General features: G+C 46.6%; 1 protein-coding gene across 1 annotated transcript in view; it reads right to left on the reverse strand.

The window, feature by feature from the left end:
* Nucleotides 1-392: 392 nt before the first annotated feature.
* Nucleotides 393-25551, reverse strand: part of LOC134929556 (ATP-dependent translocase ABCB1-like) — a 270024-nt gene continuing 244865 nt past the window's right edge. The window contains exons 22-25 of the mRNA XM_063925150.1: nucleotides 22801-22998; nucleotides 6450-6656; nucleotides 4487-4633; nucleotides 393-3756 (exon numbers count right to left, since the gene is read on the reverse strand). Coding sequence (XP_063781220.1) covers nucleotides 3556-3756; nucleotides 4487-4633; nucleotides 6450-6656; nucleotides 22801-22998 — 753 coding nt within the window. The 3' untranslated portion in view covers nucleotides 393-3555. The remainder of the gene's footprint in view (nucleotides 3757-4486; nucleotides 4634-6449; nucleotides 6657-22800; nucleotides 22999-25551) is intronic.

Below are 25551 nucleotides of genomic sequence, written 5' to 3' on the forward strand. Positions count from 1 at the left end.
GTGTACAATCTAGTACATAGTATAGTCAAAATCTCACATAGTCAAAATCTCAAGTAAAGTCAATATCAGTGGTTCAGCGCTCCGGGGAGTTCAGGGGAAATCGTAAAGTCAGAATCGAAGATAGTCAAAATCTCACCGTCTGTATGCACCTTTAGAGTAAGGGGAGAGTTATGGAGAGGGTAAGGGGTAGGGTTAGGTTACTTATGAAGAAGTGTCAGTACTCTGGCTGTCAAGATGCCACTGACAGTATTCTGACCATCAGCATTCAGACTGTCCGGATCTCGTACCCAATGTATAGTTATATAATACTTATAGAGGAGGTAATAAATGAAATGCTACATACTGTATGAGGGCTAGAAATAAAGAGTTGAATTGAAAGTCATTTGTACAAATTTGTAAAAAAATAATAATTTTATTTTACTTTAAGAATTTTACCAGGAATAAATACATTGAGCGTAACCTGTCAATTATGTTCTGTAAATAAACAGCCGCAACCCTATTACAGAGAAAAGACATTAAGCATGACAATCACAAACACGTTTACAGTGGCAAATGAAGGAAGCTTTGAAAGGTGTCAGACAGGCGTCAGATTTAAATGTCCCAGGTAAGTTGCTCCACATATGGGGACTCATTAGGGGAAGATAGAGCATCTCAGCTGCACACTGAATTTAGGAAACATTAGCAGGTATCTGGAAGTAGATCTTATGTGGTAAATGTTTATAGTTACAGGGGTAAGACCAAAATGTATCTGATGGAGAAACAGACAAAGGGAACAAATCTAGAATCCCAAAATGGAAACCTATTGATGTGTTTTGTAGTAACACACAAGATGGCAGACTGAAGTATAAAGCTTGCTGTGGTGTATTAGAGGGGCAGTTCCATAAGCAACACCCGCATAGACTATAATTACATTAGCATCTGTGCAGTGCAGAATTAGGCCGGATTTCTTCCTATAGAGTAACCCCAGTGTGCAGTTCATTATAGATGTCAGGTTGTCTATATGTAAACCAAATGAAGCTCATGCCATATAGCCTAGTATTTATATTTGGATATGATGTGAGAACAGAGCTGGATCATCCAACCTAGGCTCCTGCCTAAGGCCCAACCAGCACTGAGGGGCCTGGATTACTGTAATCCATTTGTGTTATTTTCTTTACCAAATACAGTGTAAACGGGCCCCCTATACGAGTATATTACTCAGGGCCTCAAAGGGTCTTAATCAGGCTCTGCATCAGATTTTGCTTTAATACATTTGGTGTAAGTGCAAGTTAAACCGTTTGTGCGAACTAACAAGGATCATTTTCTATTAGTGTTCACAGCCAGAAGTAGTTATCCCACGTTCCACACGGGAGAGATCAGATTGCAGTAAGACATTCTTGCCAACTTTTTGGCTGCCCCTCTGAGAAGTGACAGACAGGGCTGCGCAACGAGGGCGGGTCGCTGCATAAAAGGGTAATGCGCAAATCACGTAAAAGGCCACCCAGACCACCCACTTTACTCGGGAATCTGGTATATGCAGCGCAACTCCAGGAGACTTGAATGCCCTTCTAGGTGGCTGGGAGCGCCACTCAACATTCAGGAATCTCCTGGCCGCTTCAGGAGAGTAGTATGATGTGGGGATCCGAAAAGCTGGAGTTGTGTGGAGACAGGATAGTGTCACCAGTGCGGATATGAATAGATGATGATTTACACACTGTTCATATTTGCAGTGGATATGGAAAACCATAATGGCCCCAGGTCAGGACCATTGTGGGACCCCACTAGTAACATCTAGGTGGCTGAAGCTGGAGCCAGAGGCTAACACAGACTCTTCCTCTGACACAGACTCTTCCTCTGACACAGACTCTTCCTGATAAATAGAGTGAGACTAGTTTAGCTCCAGTGTCCCAGCACCTGAGCATCAAAATTAAATTTTCCAAATTAAAGAATAAAGCACCATTCAGCTGATTGTGTTTCCTTCTACACTGATTTCCATTAGGCGTGAATAGGAAGACTGCTTCAGACAGACGATTCCCACAACTGACGTTCCAACCAAGGAAAAACCAAAGAAGAGGCTGCAGAACATGAATACCAATAAAACAACACCATCCGTGGTCTCCACAGCATGGATTTAGAAGGAGCATAAGAGTTATTGCAGGGAATCTTATTATACTTAGAATAAGATTCCCCTCCCTCCATTTCCTTTCTTAGGGGCAGATATGATTAAGCGCAGATGCTGCCAGGGCACATTCCTGCTGTTTCCACACATAAACTATAGAAGCAGGATTCTGCAGACAGAATGGAGGCGCAAGCAGATTCTGAATACAGTAAGATGCAGTATTTGAATTGAATCTGGTCCTTAGATCCATCTTTCCCAAATACTGAATATCCATGAGTGGTAACAAATTAATCCCCAATGTTAGGACTCAGCCATGATCTGTAAGAATTACAGTTTCTTTTGTTTTAGGCAATAAAGGTCTGATTCAGAGATGTACACAAACCTGATGTATTTGCAGATAATCGTCCGACTACGCACACATCTAGGTCGCAGTGCGCATGTGTCGCGGTGGTCGTGCGATGGAGGATGCAGTGAGGATTTATTTGCTAAGTGATTGACAGTCTGGGACTATTTGGGGGCAATTATGGGAATTGGTGGCAAATAATGCAGGCGTGTCGCGTGTCGGGGCATATATCAGCCTGTTTATGTGATCATGTACGCAATAACAGTGGCTCAAGTGTCTCACTTCCAGCGGCCACGCTGTGTGACCATAGGGCTACTCAGAAGCCAGATAATCCACTAATCTGCCACCAATGTCTTAGTACGCTGGTCTTAATATAAATCCAGGTGGCTGTGTCATTTGCATATTATCACACAGCAGCTGCGGCGGTGACACTAGCATACACTGAATCGGGCCCTAAGCACTAAGCTCTGACTTCATCCCGATTAGGCCATAGGCAATGTATATTTAGATTTTAAAGCCAATGTAAAAATTGAAGAGGTCACTGTGACAATTGCTATAGAGACAGTAATACAAATGTAAATGATTGCCACATCTGCACCACTTAATTGGTAATTGAGAGACTTGTTTTTGTCATTTGCCATTAATATAGAGTGTAAAACAAATCCTTTGCATCAGGTGTACACAGTTACAGATGTCAGATACAGATAACACAATAAAATGCAACAACAGAGCTGGCAGCATTTCTCTACATCAGATTCTACGCGAGTATACTGGCAGTGAAAGAGTGTACAAGACTTTTGCTCAGAGGTCTGACAGAAGGGAGGGTGAGAGACATTGTGGTTGGTGCTGAAATGTGTTCCCTTATAGCTAGGCCTCAAGGCAGAGATACCACCTCCTACTTGTTGACTATTCCCATAATCACACAAATCCCTTCAGCTCTGCTGTAACCTGTACCAGGACTGACACAGGTGTCTTCCCCCCTCTCCGTATCCCTCTTAACCATGTATGTGGAACACAGGCAACATTTCCATAACGCGCTTCCCTTAGGAGTGTTGTATTTCGACCATTCTCAGGACATCCAAATCCGTAAACAACCTTTTCCTCTGTCTCCACCTCATGTGGATCCGAGCTGTATTGTTACTAGTGAGTGATAGACCCCTTTCTGCTGCAGCAGCTGTTGATGTGTCCCCTGTTCCACGACTCTCCCATTCTGGATCACAGCTATTTTATCTGCATTCTGAATGGTAGAGAGCCGGTGGGCAATCACAATACACGTGCGGCCCTCCCGCGCTTTGTCCAGAGCTTCTTGTACAACCTGTAGGGAAAGGCAAAATCAATTATGAACTGGTCAATCTGGAAACAAAGATAAGACAGAGTGACCATACAGCTAACTGGTCTCCCAGAAATGGATCTACTATACAGGTTTAAAACTGGTGTTACTGCTGAATGTGAACTGTAGTGTGTAATCAAGTGTCCGACATGTGCTCAGGCCATGGCTGCAATCAACAGGACGACAGTGATCTCACTGCTGTTGGAGTTGGAGAGCACTACTGCGCATAGTCCTTACCTAGGTTCTTACAGGGAGGTTTCAAATCCCTAACCAAGATGGCTGCCAACCCTATTACTGCGCACCACCTTGTCACTATATTAAAGTGCCACAGTGGGAGATGGACATCTTCCACTTATCTCCAGAGAGACTAGTGATTACCACTGTTCCACACCGCAGGAGAGCTGCTATTACTGCTAGAGAACCTGGTACCACTTACATCCTGCACTGTTACCCAGATACAGTCACCGGCTGGTGACCTGTGTGCTACGCTGGGCTATTCGTTGTCTCCGCTGATGTGTACATTCACTCTGCTATAAAACCACCACACATATAATCCAACAACCTCTTGGAATCATCAAGGCCTAAGTAGCAGCAGTGGGTGTTATATCGTCCACTGCTGTTGAAACAACCTCTGTAAAAACAAAATGTGATCTATAATATCAGTAGTCATAGCAACTATTGCACAATCCAATAAGCCTATGGAGTTCTATCTCACCTTTTCGCTCTCTGTATCCAGAGCTGATGTGGCCTCATCCAGAAGCAGGATTTTGGGTTGACGCACAAGAGCACGGGCTATGGCGATCCGCTGCTTCTGACCCCCGGAGAGCTGGTTGCCCTTATCTCCAACGCAGGTATTGTATTTCTGTCACAGCCGAGAAAAGGGGGTGGGTGGGAGAGAACAGTAATTAGGTGCATAAATACATACACTACATTTAATTATTCAATATCGCTAATAATGATGGACAAAGTAGCCCTGAATTATGAAAAGGGATCATGCCTCATGATCTGTTGTTTCTGAATTAGAATAAAAATATTAATTGTGAATAATATATAGACTTGACTATAAATCTGCATTCATCTGTTTGTTGAAGTACGAAGCACCAGTAATTTTATTCACTATGGGCCGACGAGAGTCAAGTTGAATGCAAGATGTCCGTCACACCCCCTGCACTGAATGTAGAGTGTTGTATTCATCTCTGCGGTCACACCACCCCTATCAGTACTCTTCATTTCATACACAAAGTGGAAAGCTGCTCAATCAGATTGTAATGTCACTCAGGTGCTAAAAGGGGAGGGGTAATTCTGTGTAGGAAAAAAACAGTGTTCCCTAATGCACACTGAGTGAATAATATTACTACATAATAATAGTCAGATAATACGGAGATCTTAGTTGCGTATATCTGCAGATATAGGGTTAAGCCCCCAGGCCGATCGACAAGGCTTCTCCGTCACTGGGGGTCCCTGATACTAGGTATGGGCCTGGGGTGCAGGACCCCACGATGTCGGCACAGGTCGACCACCCCAGGTCAGCACACAGGTGAGAATTAATAGGGGTTAATAAGAAGCACAGAAGTGCTATGTAAGTGGTGTGATTAAAATAATATATACAAAGTGATAGGAAAAATAATAAGTGTTAATAAAGTGTTAGGGTGTGCCGACCTGAAGCAGCCCAGCCATACCGACACAGGGGCCACCGCACCCCACACCCACCCCATAAATAATTACAAATATGTCTGGGTTAAATTCCCAGTGTAAGGCCACATGGTAATGGCCTTACACTGGGAATTTGGGTGTGGGGTGCGGTGGCCCCTGTGTCGGTGTGGCTGGGCTGCTTCAGGTCGGCACACCCTAACACTTTATTAACACATATGATTTTCCCTATCACTTTGTATATATTATTTTAATCACACCACTTACATAGCACTTCTGTGCTTCTTATTAACCCCTATTAATTCTCACCTGTGTGTGCTGACCTGGGGTGGCCGACCTGTGCCGACATCGTGGGGTCCTGCACCCCAGACCCATACCTAGTATTAGTGACCACCAGTGACGGAGAAGCGTTGTCGATCGGCCTGGGGGCTTAACCCTATATCTGCAGATATACACAACTAAGATCTCCGTATTATCTGACTATTATGTAGTAATATTTTTCACTCGGTGTGCATTAGGGAACACAGTTTTTTCCTACTCTTCATTTCATAGTTATCATCGTTATCAGCATGTGCACCACCCCTATCAGTACTCTTCATTTCATAGTTATCATCGTTATCAGTATGTGCACCAGCCGTATACTAGGTGCAACAAGATCTGTCTGGACAACAGGCATAATGACATGTACACAGAAATCTGCATAGCCCGCAGTTCCACCAGCACACCTTTTATTACACAATACTTGTTTACCATGCACAATACATCCGCAAATTAGACTTACATTCAGCTGTGCTTCAGCCCTTAAGATAGATGCATCAAACCTTGTATCGAGATAAAGCCCCAACTAAACAACTTCTGTCCTTTTTTAAATACAGCCTGTTAAATGACAAGCTGATTGGTTGCTACATTACCTCTCTCCACTTTACCCCCCACCCCCTCCCCATGTCTACAGCAAGCAATCAATACCGAGGACATACTCATATTCTACCAGCATGATGAGCCATTACAGGGACACAGCAGAGACTCACATCCGGGAGTGTTTCAATGAAGCTCTGGATATTGGCTGCAATGGCTGCTCGTTCAATCTCTTCTTGTGGCACCGTCCTGCTGTTATCTCCATAGGCAATGTTCTCCGCTATGCTGCAGTCAAACAACATGGGCTCCTGGGACACGATGCCCATCTGGGCTCGGAGCCACTGGATGTTCACGCTCCTCACATCACAGCCATCTACACTCTAGGAGACAGATACACAGATGACTGTAACGCAGAGCCTGTAACTTATACCGGGTGTAAATATAGACTATATGGATCCTGTATGTTGCTCACCCTACAGCCATCAGACCTACTGGCAGTGTGTCTGTCTGTGTGCAAATATGGCCCCTAACAATAAACACTGAATGTTGGCATGCTTACCAGTACAGTAAAAAGCAAGGAAAATGGTTTAAGTAGATCTGTTTTATGACTTATGGAAGGCAGGAGCTGAGACTCCGCCCCCGAGGAACAAACTAAATAAAAATATACAGGAATTGATGACAAAAGTTGTGAGGCACCATGAGCATGCCAAGACACAATGTCCTATAATATGTAGGGGTACATAACAGGTGGCCCACCAGCTATTGGAGGACAACATGTCTCAGCATACCCTGTCTGCTATATTTTGTCTAGAATTAAAATGAATAAATAAAAGCATATAAAGGCTAATTTATCAATGAGTTTTATCATACACAAACTCGTTGCATAAGATAAATAGTGCTCCAGCCAATCAACTCCCAATTGTAATTTTTCAAACACATGACAGCTAGGAGCTGATTGGCTGGAGCACCATTTATCATATGCAACAAGTTTTAAAACTCATTGCATTTGATGAAGCTTGTTGATAAAAAAGCTCCTTAATTTTTAAAAGGTATCACTTCATATATAATAACATCAATATTGGAGTTTTTATTTGGCGTCTGTCTTATAGAATATATTTACCATTTTTCATAAGTCTACTATTGTTTCCGCTATTCACAGCGAGTCAAAATGTTATTCTTGCCAGGACTGAGTATCCGATACGATGGTGTCCCAGCGAGGATATAAAGTATAGTGAGTGCTCAACAAACATGTAAAGAACCTATTTCTCAGATACTTTGGGGGTCTATTTACTAAGCCTTGGATGTACAAAAAGTGGACTGAGATAAAGTACCAGCCAATCAGTTTCAAACTGCCATGTCACAAGCTGGGTTTGAAAAATGACAGTTATGAGCTGATTTGCTGGTACTTTGGTGGGAGTTGATCGCTCGCAAGCTAGTTTTTGCAGCCGCGTACTGGGGAGTGTATTTTAGCTTAGCAGAAGTGCAAACGCATGTTCAGCCGAACTTTGCAATAACAGTTTGTGCAGTTTCAGAGTAGCTCTGAACCTACTCAGCGCTTGCGATCACTTTAGCCTATTCGTGCCCGGATTTGACGTCATACACCCGCCCAGCGAACGCCCAGCCACGCCTGCGTTTTTTCAGACGCCACGTTAGATTTGGGTGGGGTGTGTTCAAACTGAAATCTAAATTGCAGTGTAGAAATAAAGCCGGTAGTATTTACCCTGCACAGAAACTAAATAACCCACCCAAATCTAACTCTCTCTGCAAATGTTATATCTGCCCTGGTTTTGCCCAATTGCTAATAAACTTGCTGCTGCGATCAACTCAGAATTATTATGTGCATTACCTAGTGTAATGTGTATAATGTGCTCTGCTTGGCGCAAAGTGTATAACATGCTCTACCTGGTGCAATGTCTAAAAATGTTCTTTACCTGGTGCAATGTGTATAATGTGCTCTGCCTGGCGCAATGTGTATAATGTGCTTTACCTGGTGCAATGTGTATAATGTGCTCTGCCTGGCGCAAAGTGTATACCATGCTCTACCTGGCACAAAGTGTAGAACATGCTCTATCTGGCGCAATATGTATAACATGCTCTACCTGGCGCAGTGTGTATAGGAGGTTCTACCTGGTGCAATGTGTAAAAGCGGCACTACTGTGTGGTGTAATGTGAATTGGCACTATTATGTGGCCACACCCCTTCCCCATGAAGCTACACCCCTAAAATTTTGCTGCACGCCTACATTTCATTAGGCCTTCTTAGCAATAATCCCACCCACTTCACAGACTCCACCCCCTCAACAAACCCCCCACCCCCTTCCTATTAGGGCTGCTTCAATACATTTCCTGGGCTGGTTTTTGATCCCAATCCACCCCTGTTTACCCCTGTACACAAGCGTATCATAAGGTCAAACATCGGCCTATGCTCAGATGTGCACCTTACTGCATTACACCTTTCCTGACATTATGGCATTAATTAACTTAGAAAATAGGACATTGGAGGTTTTACATCATCACAGTGAGTAGTACAGTATGTAGGACCAGCACAGGCCCTGGCAGCTCTCCCCCTCATCTCGGTTGGGGTGAGGTGGTGCAGCTTCGTCAGATCCTAGGATTGGGCGTGTCTCCCCAACATAATAGTGGCAGAGGAGATGCAGCTAACAGTCCGGGCCATGGAGACTGCCACGGAAGGGTGCTGGGCCATGTCCACTACGGGGGAAAAAATGTCTGCTTGACGGCACACACTGCAAAGGGGGACATTTATCTCTCTCAGCCGCTGGCCAGGGCCCAATTAATTAGTACACCCCCCTTCCCCCCGGTAGTCCCGCTGACAGCACAATCTTCTTCGTAACCTCTCTAGTCAGACTGCCAACCCTACACAGTCTACCCAAAAATTATGTGGAACTCAAACAATGATCCCTCTGACCCTAAACCAACATTACTGTGCGACTGGGTCAGCGGGTCGCATAACTCCAGCAAGCACTTTTTTTCCTTGTTGCTTTGTAGCTTCACCTATTGTGGCGGCACCTAACCTCATGATATCAGACTACTAGTGTCCTATACATTGTAAGCATGTGAGCAGGGCCCTCTGACCTCTTTTATCTGCTTGGTGATACTCAGTCTTGATTTATGACTGAGATTGTCCCCAGTTGTAAAGTACTGTATTGATATGAATAAATCTAAAGATAATGTTGCGTCTACCAAAACACAGGGCTGCCCTTATAACAGGATTTTGGTACTTACCGATAAATCCCTTTCTCCGATTCCACAGGGGCCACTGGAGCGTAGTTACAATTAGAGATGAGCGCCTGAAATTTTTCGGGTTTTGTGTTTTGGTTTTGGGTTCGGTTCCGCGGCCGTGTTTTGGGTTCGAACGCGTTTTGGCAAAACCTCACCGAATTTTTTTTGTCGGATTCGGGTGTGTTTTGGATTCGGGTGTTTTTTTCAAAAAACACTAAAAAACAGCTTAAATCATAGAATTTGGGGGTCATTTTGATCCCAAAGTATTATTAACCTCAAAAACCATAATTTACACTCATTTTCAGTCTATTCTGAATACCTCACACCTCACAATATTATTTTTAGTCCTAAAATTTGCACCGAGGTCGCTGTGTGAGTAAGATAAGCGACCCTAGTGGCCGACACAAACACCGGGCCCATCTAGGAGTGGCACTGCAGTGTCACGCAGGATGTCCCTTCCAAAAAACCCTCCCCAAACAGCACATGACGCAAAGAAAAAAAGAGGCGCAATGAGGTAGCTGTGTGAGTAAGATTAGCGACCCTAGTGGCCGACACAAACACCGGGCCCATCTAGGAGTGGCACTGCAGTGTCACGCAGGATGGCCCTTCCAAAAAACCCTCCCCAAACAGCACATGACGCAAAGAAAAAAAGAGGCGCAATGAGGTAGCTGTGTGAGTAAGATTAGCGACCCTAGTGGCCGACACAAACACCGGGCCCATCTAGGAGTGGCACTGCAGTGTCACGCAGGATGTCCCTTCCAAAAAACCCTCCCCAAACAGCACATGACGCAAAGAAAAAAAGAGGCGCAATGAGGTAGCTGACTGTGTGAGTAAGATTAGCGACCCTAGTGGCCGACACAAACACCGGGCCCATCTAGGAGTGGCACTGCAGTGTCACGCAGGATGTCCCTTCCAAAAAACCCTCCCCAATCAGCACATGATGCAAAGAAAAAGAAAAGAAAAAAGAGGTGCAAGATGGAATTGTCCTTGGGCCCTCCCACCCACCCTTATGTTGTATAAACAAAACAGGACATGCACACTTTAACCAACCCATCATTTCAGTGACAGGGTCTGCCACACGACTGTGACTGATATGACGGGTTGGTTTGGACCCCCCCCAAAAAAGAAGCAATTAATCTCTCCTTGCACAAACTGGCTCTACAGAGGCAAGATGTCCACCTCATCTTCACCCTCCGATATATCACCGTGTACATCCCCCTCCTCACAGATTATCAATTCGTCCCCACTGGAATCCACCATCTCAGCTCCCTGTGTACTTTGTGGAGGCAATTGCTGCTGGTCAATGTCTCCGCGGAGGAATTGATTATAATTCATTTTAATGAACATCATCTTCTCCACATTTTCTGGATGTAACCTCGTACGCCGATTGCTGACAAGGTGAGCGGCGGCACTAAACACTCTTTCGGAGTACACACTTGTGGGAGGGCAACTTAGGTAGAATAAAGCCAGTTTGTGCAAGGGCCTCCAAATTGCCTCTTTTTCCTGCCAGTATAAGTACGGACTGTGTGACGTGCCTACTTGGATGCGGTCACTCATATAATCCTCCACCATTCTATCAATGTTGAGAGAATCATATGCAGTGACAGTAGACGACATGTCCGTAATCGTTGTCAGGTCCTTCAGTCCGGACCAGATGTCAGCATCAGCAGTCGCTCCAGACTGCCCTGCATCACCGCCAGCGGGTGGGCTCGGAATTCTGAGCCTTTTCCTCGCACCCCCAGTTGCGGGAGAATGTGAAGGAGGAGATGTTGACAGGTCGCGTTCCGCTTGACTTGACAATTTTGTCACCAGCAGGTCTTTGCACCCCAGCAGACTTGTGTCTGCCGGAAAGAGAGATCCAAGGTAGGCTTTAAATCTAGGATCGAGCACGGTGGCCAAAATGTAGTGCTCTGATTTCAACAGATTGACCACCCGTGAATCCTTGTTAAGCGAATTAAGGGCTGCATCCACAAGTCCCACATGCCTAGCGGAATCGCTCCCTTTTAGCTCCTTCTTCAATGCCTCCAGCTTCTTCTGCAAAAGCCTGATGAGGGGAATGACCTGACTCAGGCTGGCAGTGTCTGAACTGACTTCACGTGTGGCAAGTTCAAAGGGCATCAGAACCTTGCACAACGTTGAAATCATTCTCCACTGCACTTGAGACAGGTGCATTCCACCTCCTATATCGTGCTCAATTGTATAGGCTTGAATGGCCTTTTGCTGCTCCTCCAACCTCTGAAGCATATAGAGGGTTGAATTCCACCTCGTTACCACTTCTTGCTTCAGATGATGGCAGGGCAGGTTCAGTAGTTTTTGGTGGTGCTCCAGTCTTCTGTACGTGGTGCCTGTACGCCGAAAGTGTCCCGCAATTTTTCTGGCCACCGACAGCATCTCTTGCACGCCCCTGTCGTTTTTTAAAAAATTCTGCACCACCAAATTCAAGGTATGTGCAAAACATGGGACGTGCTGGAATTTGCCCATATTTAATGCACACACAATATTGCTGGCGTTGTCCGATGCCACAAATCCACAGGAGAGTCCAATTGGGGTAAGCCATTCCGCGATGATCTTCCTCAGTTGCCGTAAGAGGTTTTCAGCTGTGTGCGTATTCTGGAAACCGGTGATACAAAGCGTAGCCTGCCTAGGAAAGAGTTGGCGTTTGCGAGATGCTGCTACTGGTGCCGCCGCTGCTGTTCTTGCGGCGGGAGTCCATACATCTACCCAGTGGGCTGTCACAGTCATATAGTCCTGACCCTGCCCTGCTCCACTTGTCCACATGTCCGTGGTTAAGTGGACATTGGGTACAGCTGCATTTTTTAGGACACTGGTGACTCTTTTTCTGAGGTCTGTGTACATTTTCGGTATCGCCTGCCTAGAGAAGTGGAACCTAGATGGTATTTGGTAACGGGGGCACACTGCCTCAATAAATTGTCTAGTTCCCTGTGAACTAACGGCGGATACCGGACGCACGTCTAACACCAACATAGTTGTCAAGGCCTCAGTTATCCGCTTTGCAGTAGGATGACTGCTGTGATATTTCATCTTCCTCGCAAAGGACTGTTGAACAGTCAATTGCTTACTGGAAGTAGTACAAGTGGGCTTACGACTTCCCCTCTGGGATGACCATCGACTCCCAGCGGCAACAACAGCAGCGCCAGCAGCAGTAGGCGTTACACGCAAGGATGCATCGGAGGAATCCCAGGCAGGAGAGGACTCGTCAGAATTGCCAGTGACATGGCCTGCAGGACTATTGGCATTCCTGGGGAAGGAGGAAATTGACACTGAGGGAGTTGGTGGGGTGGTTTGCGTGAGCTTGGTTACAAGAGGAAGGGATTTACTGGTCAGTGGACTGCTTCCGCTGTCACCCAAAGTTTTTGAACTTGTCACTGACTTATTATGAATGCGCTGCAGGTGACGTATAAGGGAGGATGTTCCGAGGTGGTTAACGTCCTTACCCCTACTTATTACAGCTTGACAAAGGGAACACACGGCTTGACACCTGTTGTCCGCATTTCTGGTGAAATACCTCCACACCGAAGAGCTGATTTTTTTGGTATTTTCACCTGGCATGTCAACGGCCATATTCCTCCCACGGACAACAGGTGTCTCCCCGGGTGCCTGACTTAAACAAACCACCTCACCATCAGAATCCTCCTGGTCAATTTCCTCCCCAGCGCCAGCAACACCCATATCCTCCTCATCCTGGTGTACTTCAACACTGACATCTTCAATCTGACTATCAGGAACTGGACTGCGGGTGCTCCTTCCAGCACTTGCAGGGGGCGTGCAAATGGTGGAAGGCGCATGCTCTTCACGTCCAGTGTTGGGAAGGTCAGGCATCGCAACCGACACAATTGGACTCTCCTTGTGGATTTGGGATTTCGAAGAATGCACAGTTCTTTGCTGTGCTGCTTTTGCCAGCTTGAGTCTTTTCATTTTTCTAGCGAGAGGCTGAGTGCTTCCATCCTCATGTGAAGCTGAACCACTAGCCATGAACATAGGCCAGGGCCTCAGCCGTTCCTTGCCACTCCGTGTGGTAAATGGCATATTGGCAAGTTTACGCTTCTCCTCCGACAATTTTATTTTAGGTTTTGGAGTCCTTTTTTTTCTGATATTTGGTGTTTTGGATTTGACATGCTCTGTACTATGACATTGGGCATCGGCCTTGGCAGACGACGTTGCTGGCATTTCATCGTCTCGGCCATGACTAGTGGCAGCAGCTTCAGCACGAGGTGGAAGTGGATCTTGATCTTTCCCTAATTTTGGAACCTCAACATTTTTGTTCTCCATATTTTAATAGGCACAACTAAAAGGCACCTCAGGTAAACAATGGAGATGGATACTAGTATACAATTATGGACTGCCTGCCGACTGCAGACACAGAGGTAGCCACAGCCGTGAACTACCGTACTGTACTGTGTCTGCAGCTAATATAGACTGGTTGATAAAGAGAAGATGTCTATGTAACTATGTATGTATAAAGAAGACTGAAAAAAATCCACGGTTAGGTGGTATACAATTATGGACGGACTGCCTGCCGAGTGCAGACACAGAGGTAGCCACAGCCGTGAACTACCGTACTGTACTGTGTCTGCAGCTAATATAGACTGGTTGATAAAGAGAAGATGTCTATGTAACTATGTATGTATAAAGAAGACTGAAAAAAATCCACGGTTAGGTGGTATACAATTATGGACGGACTGCCTGCCGAGTGCAGACACAGAGGTAGCCACAGCCGTGAACTACCGTACTGTACTGTGTCTGCAGCTAATATAGACTGGTTGATAAAGAGAAGATGTCTATGTAACTATGTATGTATAAAGAAGAATGAAAAAAAATCCACGGTTAGGTGGTATACAATTATGGACGGACTGCCTGCCGAGTGCAGACACAGAGGTAGCCACAGCCGTGAACTACCGTACTGTACTGTGTCTGCAGCTAATATAGACTGGTTGATAAAGAGAAGATGTCTATGTAACTATGTATATATAAAGAAGAATGAAAAAAAATCCACGGTTAGGTGGTATACAATTATGGACGGACTGCCTGCCGAGTGCAGACACAGAGGTAGCCACAGCCGTGAACTACCGTACTGTACTGTGTCTGCAGCTAATATAGACTGGTTGATAAAGAGAAGATGTCTATGTAACTATGTATGTATAAAGAAGAATGAAAAAAAACCACGGTTAGGTGGTATACAATTATGGACGGACTGCCTGCCGAGTGCAGACACAGAGGTAGCCACAGCCGTGAACTACCGTACTGTACTGTGTCTGCAGCTAATATAGACTGGTTGATAAAGAGAAGATGTCTATGTAACTATGTATGTATAAAGAAGAATGAAAAAAATCCACGGTTAGGTGGTATTACAATTATGGACGGACTGCCTGCCGAGTGCAGAGACACAGAGGTAGCCACAGCCGTGAACTACCGTACTGTGTCTGCTGCGACTGGATGATAAATGATATAAAAAATATATATATATCACTACTGCAGCCGGACAGGTATATATTATATATTATATAATGATGGACCTGCTGGACACTGTCTGTCAGCAGAATGAGTTTTATTTTTCTAGAATAAAAAAAAAAAAAACACACAAGTGAAGTCACACGACGAGTGTTTAACTTTTTCAGGCAATCACAATATAAGTATACTACTAACTATACTGGTGGTCAGTGTGGTCAGGTCACTGGTCAGTCACACTGGCAGTGGCACTCCTGCAGCAAAAGTGTGCACTGTTTAATTTTAATATAATATGTACTCCTGGCTCCTGCTATAACCTATAACTGGCACTGCAGTAGTGCTCCCCAGTCTCCCCCACAATTATAAGCTGTGTGAGCTGAGCAGTCAGACAGATATATATAATATTATATATAGATAATAGATGATGCAGCACACTGGCCTGAGCCTGAGCAGTGCACACAGATATGGTATGTGACTGACTGAGTCACTGTGTGTATCGCTTTTTTCAGGCAGAGAACGGATATATTAAATAAACTGCACTGTGTGTCTGGTGGTCACTCACTATATAATATATTATGTACTCCTGGCTCCTGCTATAACCTATAACTGGCACTGCAGTAGTGCTCCCCAGTCTCCCCCACAATTATAAGCTGTGTGAGCTGAGCAGTCAGACAGATATATATAATATTATATATAGATAATAGATGATGCAGCACACTGGCCTGAGCCTGAGCAGTGCACACAGATATGGTATGTGACTGACTGAGTCACTGTGTGTATCGCTTTTTTCAGGCAGAGAACGGATATATTAAATAAACTGCACTGTGTGTCTGGTGGTCACTCACTATATAATATATTATGTACTCCTGGCTCCTGCTATAACCTATAACTGGCACTGCAGTAGTGCTCCCCAGTCTCCCCCACAATTATAAGCTGTGTGAGCTGAGCAGTCAGACAGATATATATAATATTATATATAGATAATAGATGATGCAGCACACTGGCCTGAGCCTGAGCAGTGCACACAGATATGGTATGTGACTGACTGAGTCACTGTGTGTATCGCTTTTTTCAGGCAGAGTACGGATATATTAAATAAACTGCACTGTGTGTCTGGTGGTCACTCACTATATAATATATTATGTACTCCTGGCTCCTGCTATAACCTATAACTGGCACTGCAGTAGTGCTCCCCAGTCTCCCCCACAATTATAAGCTGTGTGAGCTGAGCAGTCAGACAGATATATATAATATTATATATAGATAATAGATGATGCAGCACACTGGCCTGAGCCTGAGCAGTGCACACAGATATGGTATGTGACTGAGTCACTGTGTGCTGTGTATCGCTTTTTTCAGGCAGAGAACGGATTATAAAGTAAACTGCACTGTCCTCACTAGTAAACTCTCTCCACTCAGTCTCTACACTTCTACAGTAACAGTACTCCTCCTAGTCAGCTCCAGTAAATCTCTCTCAGTCTCTTATAATCTAAATGGAGAGGACGCCAGCCACGTCCTCTCCCTATCAATCTCAATGCACGTGTGAAAATGGCGGCGACGCGCGGCTCCTTATATAGAATCCGAGTCTCGCGATAGAATCCGAGCCTCGCGAGAATCCGACAGCGTCATGATGACGTTCGGGCGCGCTCGGGTTAACCGAGCAAGGCGGGAAGATCCGAGTCGCTCGGACCCGTGAAAAAAAACATGAAGTTCTGGCGGGTTCGGATTCAGAGAAACCGAACCCGCTCATCTCTAGTTACAATGGGGATATAGTAGGCAGTAATTGGGAGCTGGCACTTTAAAATTCTCAACCTGTGGCTAGCTCCTCCCCTACTATCTCCCCTCCAAGCCAGTCTACGTAAAACTGTGCCCGATGAGAGATGGAATAAACCAAACCGTAAGGTAGAGGAGGTTAATGACGCCCTGTAAACCAGGATAACCTAAACCCAACCTGGAACAGAACCTGACAAAAAACCAGGCTAGCCTGAACTCAACAAGCAGTCATATATTGATCTGCAAACCTTTAGGCAAAAAACAAGGGGGAACAGCGCTGGGCGGGCGTCCAGTGGCCCCTGTGGAATCGGAGAAAGGGATTTATCGGTAAGTTCCAAAATCCTGTTTTCTCCTTCATCCACTAGGGGCCACTGGAGCGTAGTTACAATGGGGACGTCCCAGAGCTCCCAAAAACGGGCGGGAGAGCGCTGAGAGTCCTGTAAAAACTGCTCGGCCAAACTGTGATGCAGAGGCCGCAAAAGTGTCAAACTTGTAGAATTTGACAAGAGGAATGTCGGTCCGAGCAAGTAGCCACCCGACAAACTATTTATGGAGACCCCACGGGCAGCCGCCCACGAAGGTCTTACAACGCGCGTTAAGTGCGCTGAAATGGAATACGGAGGCTCCCTAGCAACCTCCAAGAAGACTGTCTGATGGTCAGATGTATCCAACGGCTCAGCGTATGTTGGGACCCCGGCTATTTAGCACGGGAGCATTGTACAGCACCAAGAAGAAAACACTTCGTCGAATAGCCGAAGACCTCTGTAGGGAGAGTCGGCGAGCCATGACAACATTCAAAGAGGACCAAAAAAACACTAGTGTCAGATTTGTCGGAAAAATGGACATCCCCTCAGGAAGAAACGACCGCTGAGACCGAAGCTCAGCCGGGGGAGATGCCATAGAGCACTCCCTGAAAAAGAGGCCGAACCTACGGCCGCTAGGCTAATCTCTTTTGGAAGAAAACCGAAAAAAACAGAGACCTAAAATTCAGGTCAGTGTGGTATGAAGCGCAGCGGAGCAAAACCTCCCAGAGAAACCAAAGATGACGGCTGAATGGTAACTGAAAGAAGGGGAAAACCCCTTTTATGCTTATTATGTCCCATACAGTTTTCCAAAAGTGGCAAAAGCGAGAAGAGGTAACAGACTTCTGAAATCGGGGCCCGGTAGGCCTAACCAACCTAGGGAACTACTCCCTTCTGAGGTCTCGTGAACAGTCACACGGTTACACGGAACCAGTGTAAGATTGAACAAGGAAAAGTTGTTGAAGTGGACAGTCCAGTCGAGGTAGTAGCCAAGGCTCCTCTACTGACAACAGGTGTATCTGTATCTTCAAGTCATCTGTGGCCCAACCAGAGCCACCGAGAGGACTAGCACGCATAATCCCCTCCTGTGTTACCGAACCGGAGGTAGAAATCAAAAAGGGAGGCAGGATAGAATAACCAGAAAACTCCCCGGAGCCCTGAGGGCCTCCTCGGCTACTGCCCGAGCTCACGCCCGAGAGTAGTAAAGGGTTAAAAAGTCAGTCAGAACGCCCTGAGGTCGATCCGAAATCTCCGCCCACAGCGGACCAGCTGACAAAACTCCGGGGAATGTTTTCTCACCCGGGAGTCTGACCTGGTGGCTTGACCCGGAAAGAAGATTGTTGTCCCCCGCTCAGAGAGGAATGTTGTCCCCCGCTCAGAGAGGAATGTTGTCCCCCGCTCAGAGAGGAATGGAGGCGACCACTCATTGCGTCGCAACTTGACTGAAGGAATAGAGTACCTGGTGCCGAGGAAGGAAAAATCCTCTGACGGACCGAGTTGAGAAACGTCTATGAGGAGCATAAATTGGATCTGTGTTGAACCAGAAGCTCCTGGATCCTCCGGATATTCAGAAGCCACCTAATGTACAGAGTGGGAAAGCAGCAGTAGATTGTCCATTTAGGGAACCAACGTCACCTTCTGCCCTTGAAAGAGAGTTATTCTGTGATCTTCCTGAACTCTGTGGTAGCGGAAGAGAGACCGAGAGGAAAGGACTGACAGTGAAAATGAGAATCCTGTAATGTGAATCTGAGAAAAGCCCGTCCAACGGAAATCAGTAAACAGGCATCTCTGAAGACAAGGGACACGTAAAAACTCCCTTTCTTGTTCAAAATAGCAATCACAGACTGAAAGGATTCTAAGGCCAGAATAGGTCTGGCCGAGCCAACTGGCTTCGGAACGTGAGAAGAAAACAAAGGCCTGAGAACTGTCCCGATTCAAATGATATGTGAAAAACAGGGATCAACACTCTTTGCGGTTAGAAGCATATGGAGCGCCGCCTGCAGTATGACTCTTGTCATTGTAAATCGGCCGACCCCTGCCGAGGGACTCCTGAGATGGTTGTACTCCGAAATCTAGTTTGTAACCGCCCAAGCCTTCTCAGTTCTTCCCATAGGACCACCGACCTGCGCCTACCCTGGGACCCTCCAGGTGGTAGGAAAGTCTGACCTGTAGTGGGTTTATAAGGATGATGCTGAACCTCTGCTTCAGCTTTTTTTTTTTTTTTTTTTTTGAGATCCCCTGGCGACTGAAATATCGCCCGTGTGGAGTCGAAAGTTTCTGAAGGGGCACGGAAAAATCTAAAGGAAAGGTCTGTCTTGGAGCTGGGGCAGTATTAGGAGAAAGCAAAGTGGACTTACCTCCAATGGTTCAAGAAATCCTGCAGAAAGTTCCTTCCCCTGAACCATCTGCCCCGTAGGATTACATGTTCACCTGTCACTGTCGCAGCCCCAGAGGTCGACGGTTTAAGACAGCCCAAGCGAAAATGCAGGGTCCGAGTCTGCAGACGTGGTGACCTTCAAAGATCATAGAGCAGAATCGTGATTCGGACCTGTACCAAAGTATCAATTGATCCTGATGTGAAACATCCTGTAACCTAGAGGACAATTGTTCCACAACCTACCTGTTCCGGACAAGGTAGAACCATGCTGCCGTATATGTCTTCGATGGGTCCCTGAACAAGGTTGCTCAGGAAAACGGCAGCTTGTTGGACCGGCGGTACATCGAGGGGTATATCCTAGAAAGGTTCTGATACCATCTCCTGCCGACTGTGGGAAGAGGGTAGGGAAAACAAACATTGTTTGATACCTGATATTGTGTATTCGGGTGTCTGACGGCCGCCTACCGGAGCCTGCCCAGCTCATCCGAGACTGGGCCAGTCGCTGTCATTTCGTCATTAGCGTCGAACCCTGATGGACTTGACGTGTCCGCCTCCTTTACCTGCAGTACCAGACGAACTGCTGTATAATGCACTGGATATTCTGAGACACTGGTTCAGACTCCACAGAAAACAGACATCATCAGTATTGTAACCTGGAAGGTTAGCAAGGTTCCTTTAGAAACCTGGAGAGGTGAAATGACGTACAAGATCTTTGGTTAATAGTGACATTACCTGTATAATCTGAGCTGTTCAAACAGGAGTGTCCTGCAGGTGCGTGGAGGGCTCTGCAGATGGCTCCACCGCATACTTCACACCTAAGAGGGAATTCTTTGACTATCCCAGGTGAGAGGAGAAAAGGTGGGTTAAAGAAACACAGCCCTATGTAAAGTCTGCACTATAATGTGTAGTGACCGACATCAAATAAACTTTCTGGAGCAGCGGAGACCTGAACCAGTAACGCCGCGCTGTGGGACAGGGGTCTTAGCCCTAGGCTATAGGGGCTCCCCTTAAAGTTTCTTTATTTTCAAACCCTGGTCCCCCTGTACAGATACCCGCTACTAGCGTACTGAGCCGCAGCGCTATTTGTCTGATGCCTTACACGCATTCCCCAAATTACAAATAGCATTAGTAACTAGCCAATGAATAATAAAGGGAAGGCAACACCCCGCCCTGTATGTAGTGTACCGCTAAATTTAGGTGCACCAGATGTTTCTCGGAGGTTCCGCTGGCTTTTCAAAATGGTGACCAGACTGTGAGAAAAGATGGGGGAAATTGTTATGTGGCAAGGAGGTATTTTGTTATTAGAAAACATTGCGGAAGTGGTTTGTTTTATCTTAAAGATGTATGTGGACACCTCTGTACAAACTACACAAAAGTAGGGCACTGGTAGGAACCAGACCCACGACCTCCATGCCGCAAGGCAGCAATGCCAAACCACCACACCATCCGCACTGCCCTATATACGGCATTGTATGCATATATCTATATACATACCTCCACACATATATATATACACATCTATATATATATATATATACACACCCACAGTGAATCCAACCCTGTATGTGAACCCATTAGGGTAGATAAATACTGTAGTATATGTAGGGTAAATAAATTGTGCACAGTAGATTTTTAATCATTATGAGATGAGCCCCAGCTCCTGTAATAGAGCAGGCTCCTGTATGAAATGCCTGTCAGAGGACTCTCCTGCAGGGAGGAATGTCAGCAACTCCCTGCACAGAAAATTTAAAAACCCCCCTGAGACAGGATTTGTGCCTAGAGGCAGTGAACGCTGCGATCCGCCGCCGGGAGCCCGCTGAGCAAAGCGGGAATAGCCTTCACCCCCACATCCTACCTTTATCCTCCCTGAACAGCCCGGAGAGGGAAGGGAGCTTGCAGCGGCCGGGGAGCGGTGTGACAGTGAAGCGGCGTGTCCTGTAGCGGCCGGGGGACGGAGCGCGCTTAGCCCGCCGAACAGAGCGGGAGTTAGCTCCGCCCCCTCCGCTTCGGCGCCAAATTCAAACCTGCTCTACCGTAAGCGGGAAGCGCCCTGTATCTCCCCGGCCGCTTGTATGCTGTGGCCGGGGAGCGTTTCATGAACCGAGCCCCATGCTTTTGTAAATAATAATCTCCAGTCCAGTATTGGATTTGAATCCAGGACCTTGTGCTAAGTATGCTCATTAGACTCTGGCATTATCCCATTGAGCTACAGCTTCTATTCTCACTGTTCTGTATCCCCCGGCTGCCTTCTGCAGCCGGGTAGTGAAGAGCGCTGAGCCCGCTTACAGAGCGGGCTGAAGCTCCGCCCCCCATATAATGGCGCCAAGTTCAAATTAGTAAGCGCCTTTGATGCACTCCAGCCTTCTATGACTGGAGTATAGGGGACCATACATATGTTGAAAAACTGAAACTGTTTAATTCTGGTCTCGCCAGGATTTAAACACAGGATAAAACATACATCAGTGAAAGGGGGGATGTTTGTACTCACCACACTTTAGGCGTACTCCAACTCGACCCCGAGGCTCCAACACACGCCGCACGCAGCGGTGTCCGGTCCCTTTTGTACTCATCTTCTGATGGAGTGGCCCCGACACGCGCCGCACGCAGCGGTGTCCGGCCATTTTTGATACTCACCGCTGCCATGCTGCCGGAATCTTCTGCTGGATGGAGTGGCTGCGACACGCGCCGCACGCAGCGGTGTCCGCCGACTCAGGAGAGCTCAGTGTCTCCCTCAGCCGGGGCCCATCCCTAGCCGCACGCAGCTGCGATGGGACCCCGCCGGCAGCTCCCACGGTGCAGACTGGCAGTGGCAGAGCTGCCAGTCTGTGAGTGTAAGAAAGAAAAATAAAATAATAAAGAAAAAAGAAAAATTTCTTCAGCTAAACCCAAGTGAACCAGCTCACATCGGGCACTAACTAAGACTGGCTTGGAGGGGAGATAGTAGGGGAGGAGCTAGCCACAGGTTGAGAATTTTAAAGTGCCAGCTCCCAATTACTGCCTACTATATCCCCATTGTAACTACGCTCCAGTGGCCCCTAGTGGATGAAGGAGAAATAAAGTTATTTTTAATATTTAATGAAGATAACCTTGTATATCTGTACTAAAAGGATGACATTTGAACTAAATTGGAGATTACATTTTGAGCAATGGCTGCAAAGTGCCCCCGGAACGGTTGGGCAAAGGCACGTGTCAGACACCACCGTCGCCCACTTCCCTCTGACTCCATAGGAGTGCGCAGGATAATTAGCGATGTCACTGTACTGCATCTAATGTGCGTAGCTGAGCACCGTGACACAGAATGTATTCTCCACACTAGAGTCCGGTGTGTGAATACAGCTGTAGAAGGAAAGACTAGTACATAAGTTACCACTTGTCCGTCATGTGGGTCGTAGAATCTCTCCAGGAGCTGGACAGTAGTACTTTTCCCGCATCCGCTGCTGCCCACTAGTGCCAGGGTTTCACCTTTCCCCACGCTGATGTCCAGTCCCTGCAGCACTGACGCCTCTGGTCTGGTCGGGTAATGAAAGTGAACTCCTCTGAACATGACGTTGCCTTCACATTTTGCCTGAAATAGATAAACGTGATTTATCAAAACAAGGGATGCTTCGATGAAAGCCTATTACTTGGTAAAGATTAGATATTGTACTTTTTGCATAGTTATTTGTCCATTAAGTGCACTATTTCTGTGGATTATAATGGCTCTTGACCTCTGGGTTGTGGGGCAGCAATGCTGACCTCTACACCAACCATGAACGGCACGGTTGGCATAGCGGTTAGCAGTACTGCCTCACAGCCCTGAGGTCATGAGCTCAGTTTCAGACCAGGAGCTATCTGTGTGGAGTGTGCATGTTCTCCCTATGTTTGTGTATATTTGTTGTGGGTACTCAGACTTCCTCCGACACTACAAAAACACAGTAGTAGGTTATTTGGCTTCTGGAAGTAAATTTACACTAGTGTTATTACCATACTTGCCTACTCTCCCTGAGCGTCCGGGAGGCTACCAAAAATCGGGTGGCGCTCCCGTCCCCCCGGGAAAGGTAGGCAAGCATCCCGGAGTCCACAGCAATTCCCCCTCACAGCGCTTGTGAAAGTGGGTGGTCTATGGAGGCCGATGACGCGATTTGCGGCAAATCGTGTCATTGTATTCCTACCCTCTGCATTGTAATGCCGGTAATGTGGGCATTACATAGTCAGGGATGTGGCAGCGATCGCATCTTCACGCCTGCTGACCGCATCCTTTTCAGAGCCCCACCACTTTTTATAGCCCCACCTTTTTATAGCCTCTACCTGTTCAGCCGACCTGGCTGCTCCGTCCTGGAGGGAGCAGTCTAAAAGTCGGCAAGCCTGGTTATTACATGTCATGTGATAGGGAAAATAGACTGCATTCTCCACTCAGGCAGGGATTTATGTGAATAACAGAAATATTCTCCGGAATGATGAATTTTCGCTGAGTGATAATAGTTTGATTCTGTTTTTCTACTTCCCGGAATAGGGATCGGTATGAAATACATCCAATCAAAATCTCAACGGTTGAAATCCCGACAGCAATTGACCGACGGTCAAAATCACGACAAGGTCAAAATCCCGACATGGACAAAATACTGACATTTAAAATACCGACAAGGTCAAAATGCCGACAGGTCAAAATACCGACTTGCGTTTTTCACTGTTTTTTGTGTGAATGTCGACATAGGTCGACATGGACACCATATAAGTGTGCCTCGGTACACTATTATATTCCCCGTCCAGGTCCACTGGGATGGTACGGTATGAACAAGTCGGTTTCAATAAAAAAATCATGAAAAACACATGTCGGCATTTTGACCTGTCGGCATTTCACATGACAGTATTTTAAATGTCGGTATTTTGTCCATGTCGGGATTTTGACCTTGTCTGGATTTTGACCGTTGGTCAATTGCTGTAGGGATTTTGACCGTCGGGATTTTGATTGCAGGTAAATTGACTGTATCCCCCCAGAATATCCTAAGCTAAATGAAACTGCTGGTAAAGACATTGGGGGTCATTCTGACCTGATCATAGCTGTATAAATTTAGCACAACTATGATCACTGACACAGACATGCGAGGGGACGACAGCACAGGGCTAGTCCGCCCTGCATGTCTGGCCCGGCCCCACCGCATAAGTACAAAAGCATTGCCCTGTGACGATTCTTTTGTACTTGAAGAGTAACTCACGGCCAGCGCAGCTACTGCAGCTGGTCGGGAGTTACTAGTCGCTGCCAGGGTCACAGCTGCTGCGTGTGACGTCACGCAGCCGCTGCGATCCCCCCGCATAGTTTGGCCACGCCTGCATTGGCCAGACCGCGCCCCTAAAATTGAGGCCAAATGCCACTGTGCCGCCCCCTCCCGCCCTGCGACCGCCTCTGCATGTCAGTCTAATTTAGTTAACTTCTACGAGGAAGTGAGAGACCAAGGAAAAGCAGTGGACGTGGCCTACTTAGACAGGGCCGTAACTAGGGGGGGCTAAGGGGGCATGCGTCCCGGGTGCAGGATTTGAGGGGGCGCCAAGGAGTTACAGAGGAGCAGGGTTTTTGGGGTTTCCCCCCCCGGCAGTGCTGTGCTGCTCCAGTGAGACAGCAGACAGCTCCCGAAGCTGGCTCTGACACTGTGCAGGTGAGCTCCAATACCTGAAATCTCTCCTCTGGCTACTGTCTTAAACTCTCTTCTTTGCCATGCAGTGCTGCGACTAGCGTGCGGTGCACCATGCAAGCTATAGAAGCGCACTGTGCTCCCAGTTAGCAGTATCAACCTCCACTTTGCCTCCCAGATGGGGGGATTTGGTGTAGCTTATAGGGGGTATGTAGTGTAGTGATGTAATGTACCATATAGGATATGTAGTGTATTAATGTATTGCAGTATATAGGGACATGTAGTGCACTGATGTGGTGTAGCTTATAATGGGATGTAGTGTAGCATATAGGGTATGTAGTGCATTGCATAGCAACATGTAGTGTAGTTATGTATCTCAGCGTGTAGGGGATGTAGTATAGTGATGTAGTGCAGTGGATAGGGGAATGTAGTGCAGTGATGAAGTGTTGTAATATAGTGTATGGGGACACACAGAGGAGCATGTAGTTGAACATGCTGGAGGGGCATGT

Source organism: Pseudophryne corroboree, chromosome 5 (genome assembly GCF_028390025.1).
Source record: "Pseudophryne corroboree isolate aPseCor3 chromosome 5, aPseCor3.hap2, whole genome shotgun sequence".
NCBI classification, from domain to species: domain Eukaryota; kingdom Metazoa; phylum Chordata; class Amphibia; order Anura; family Myobatrachidae; genus Pseudophryne; species Pseudophryne corroboree.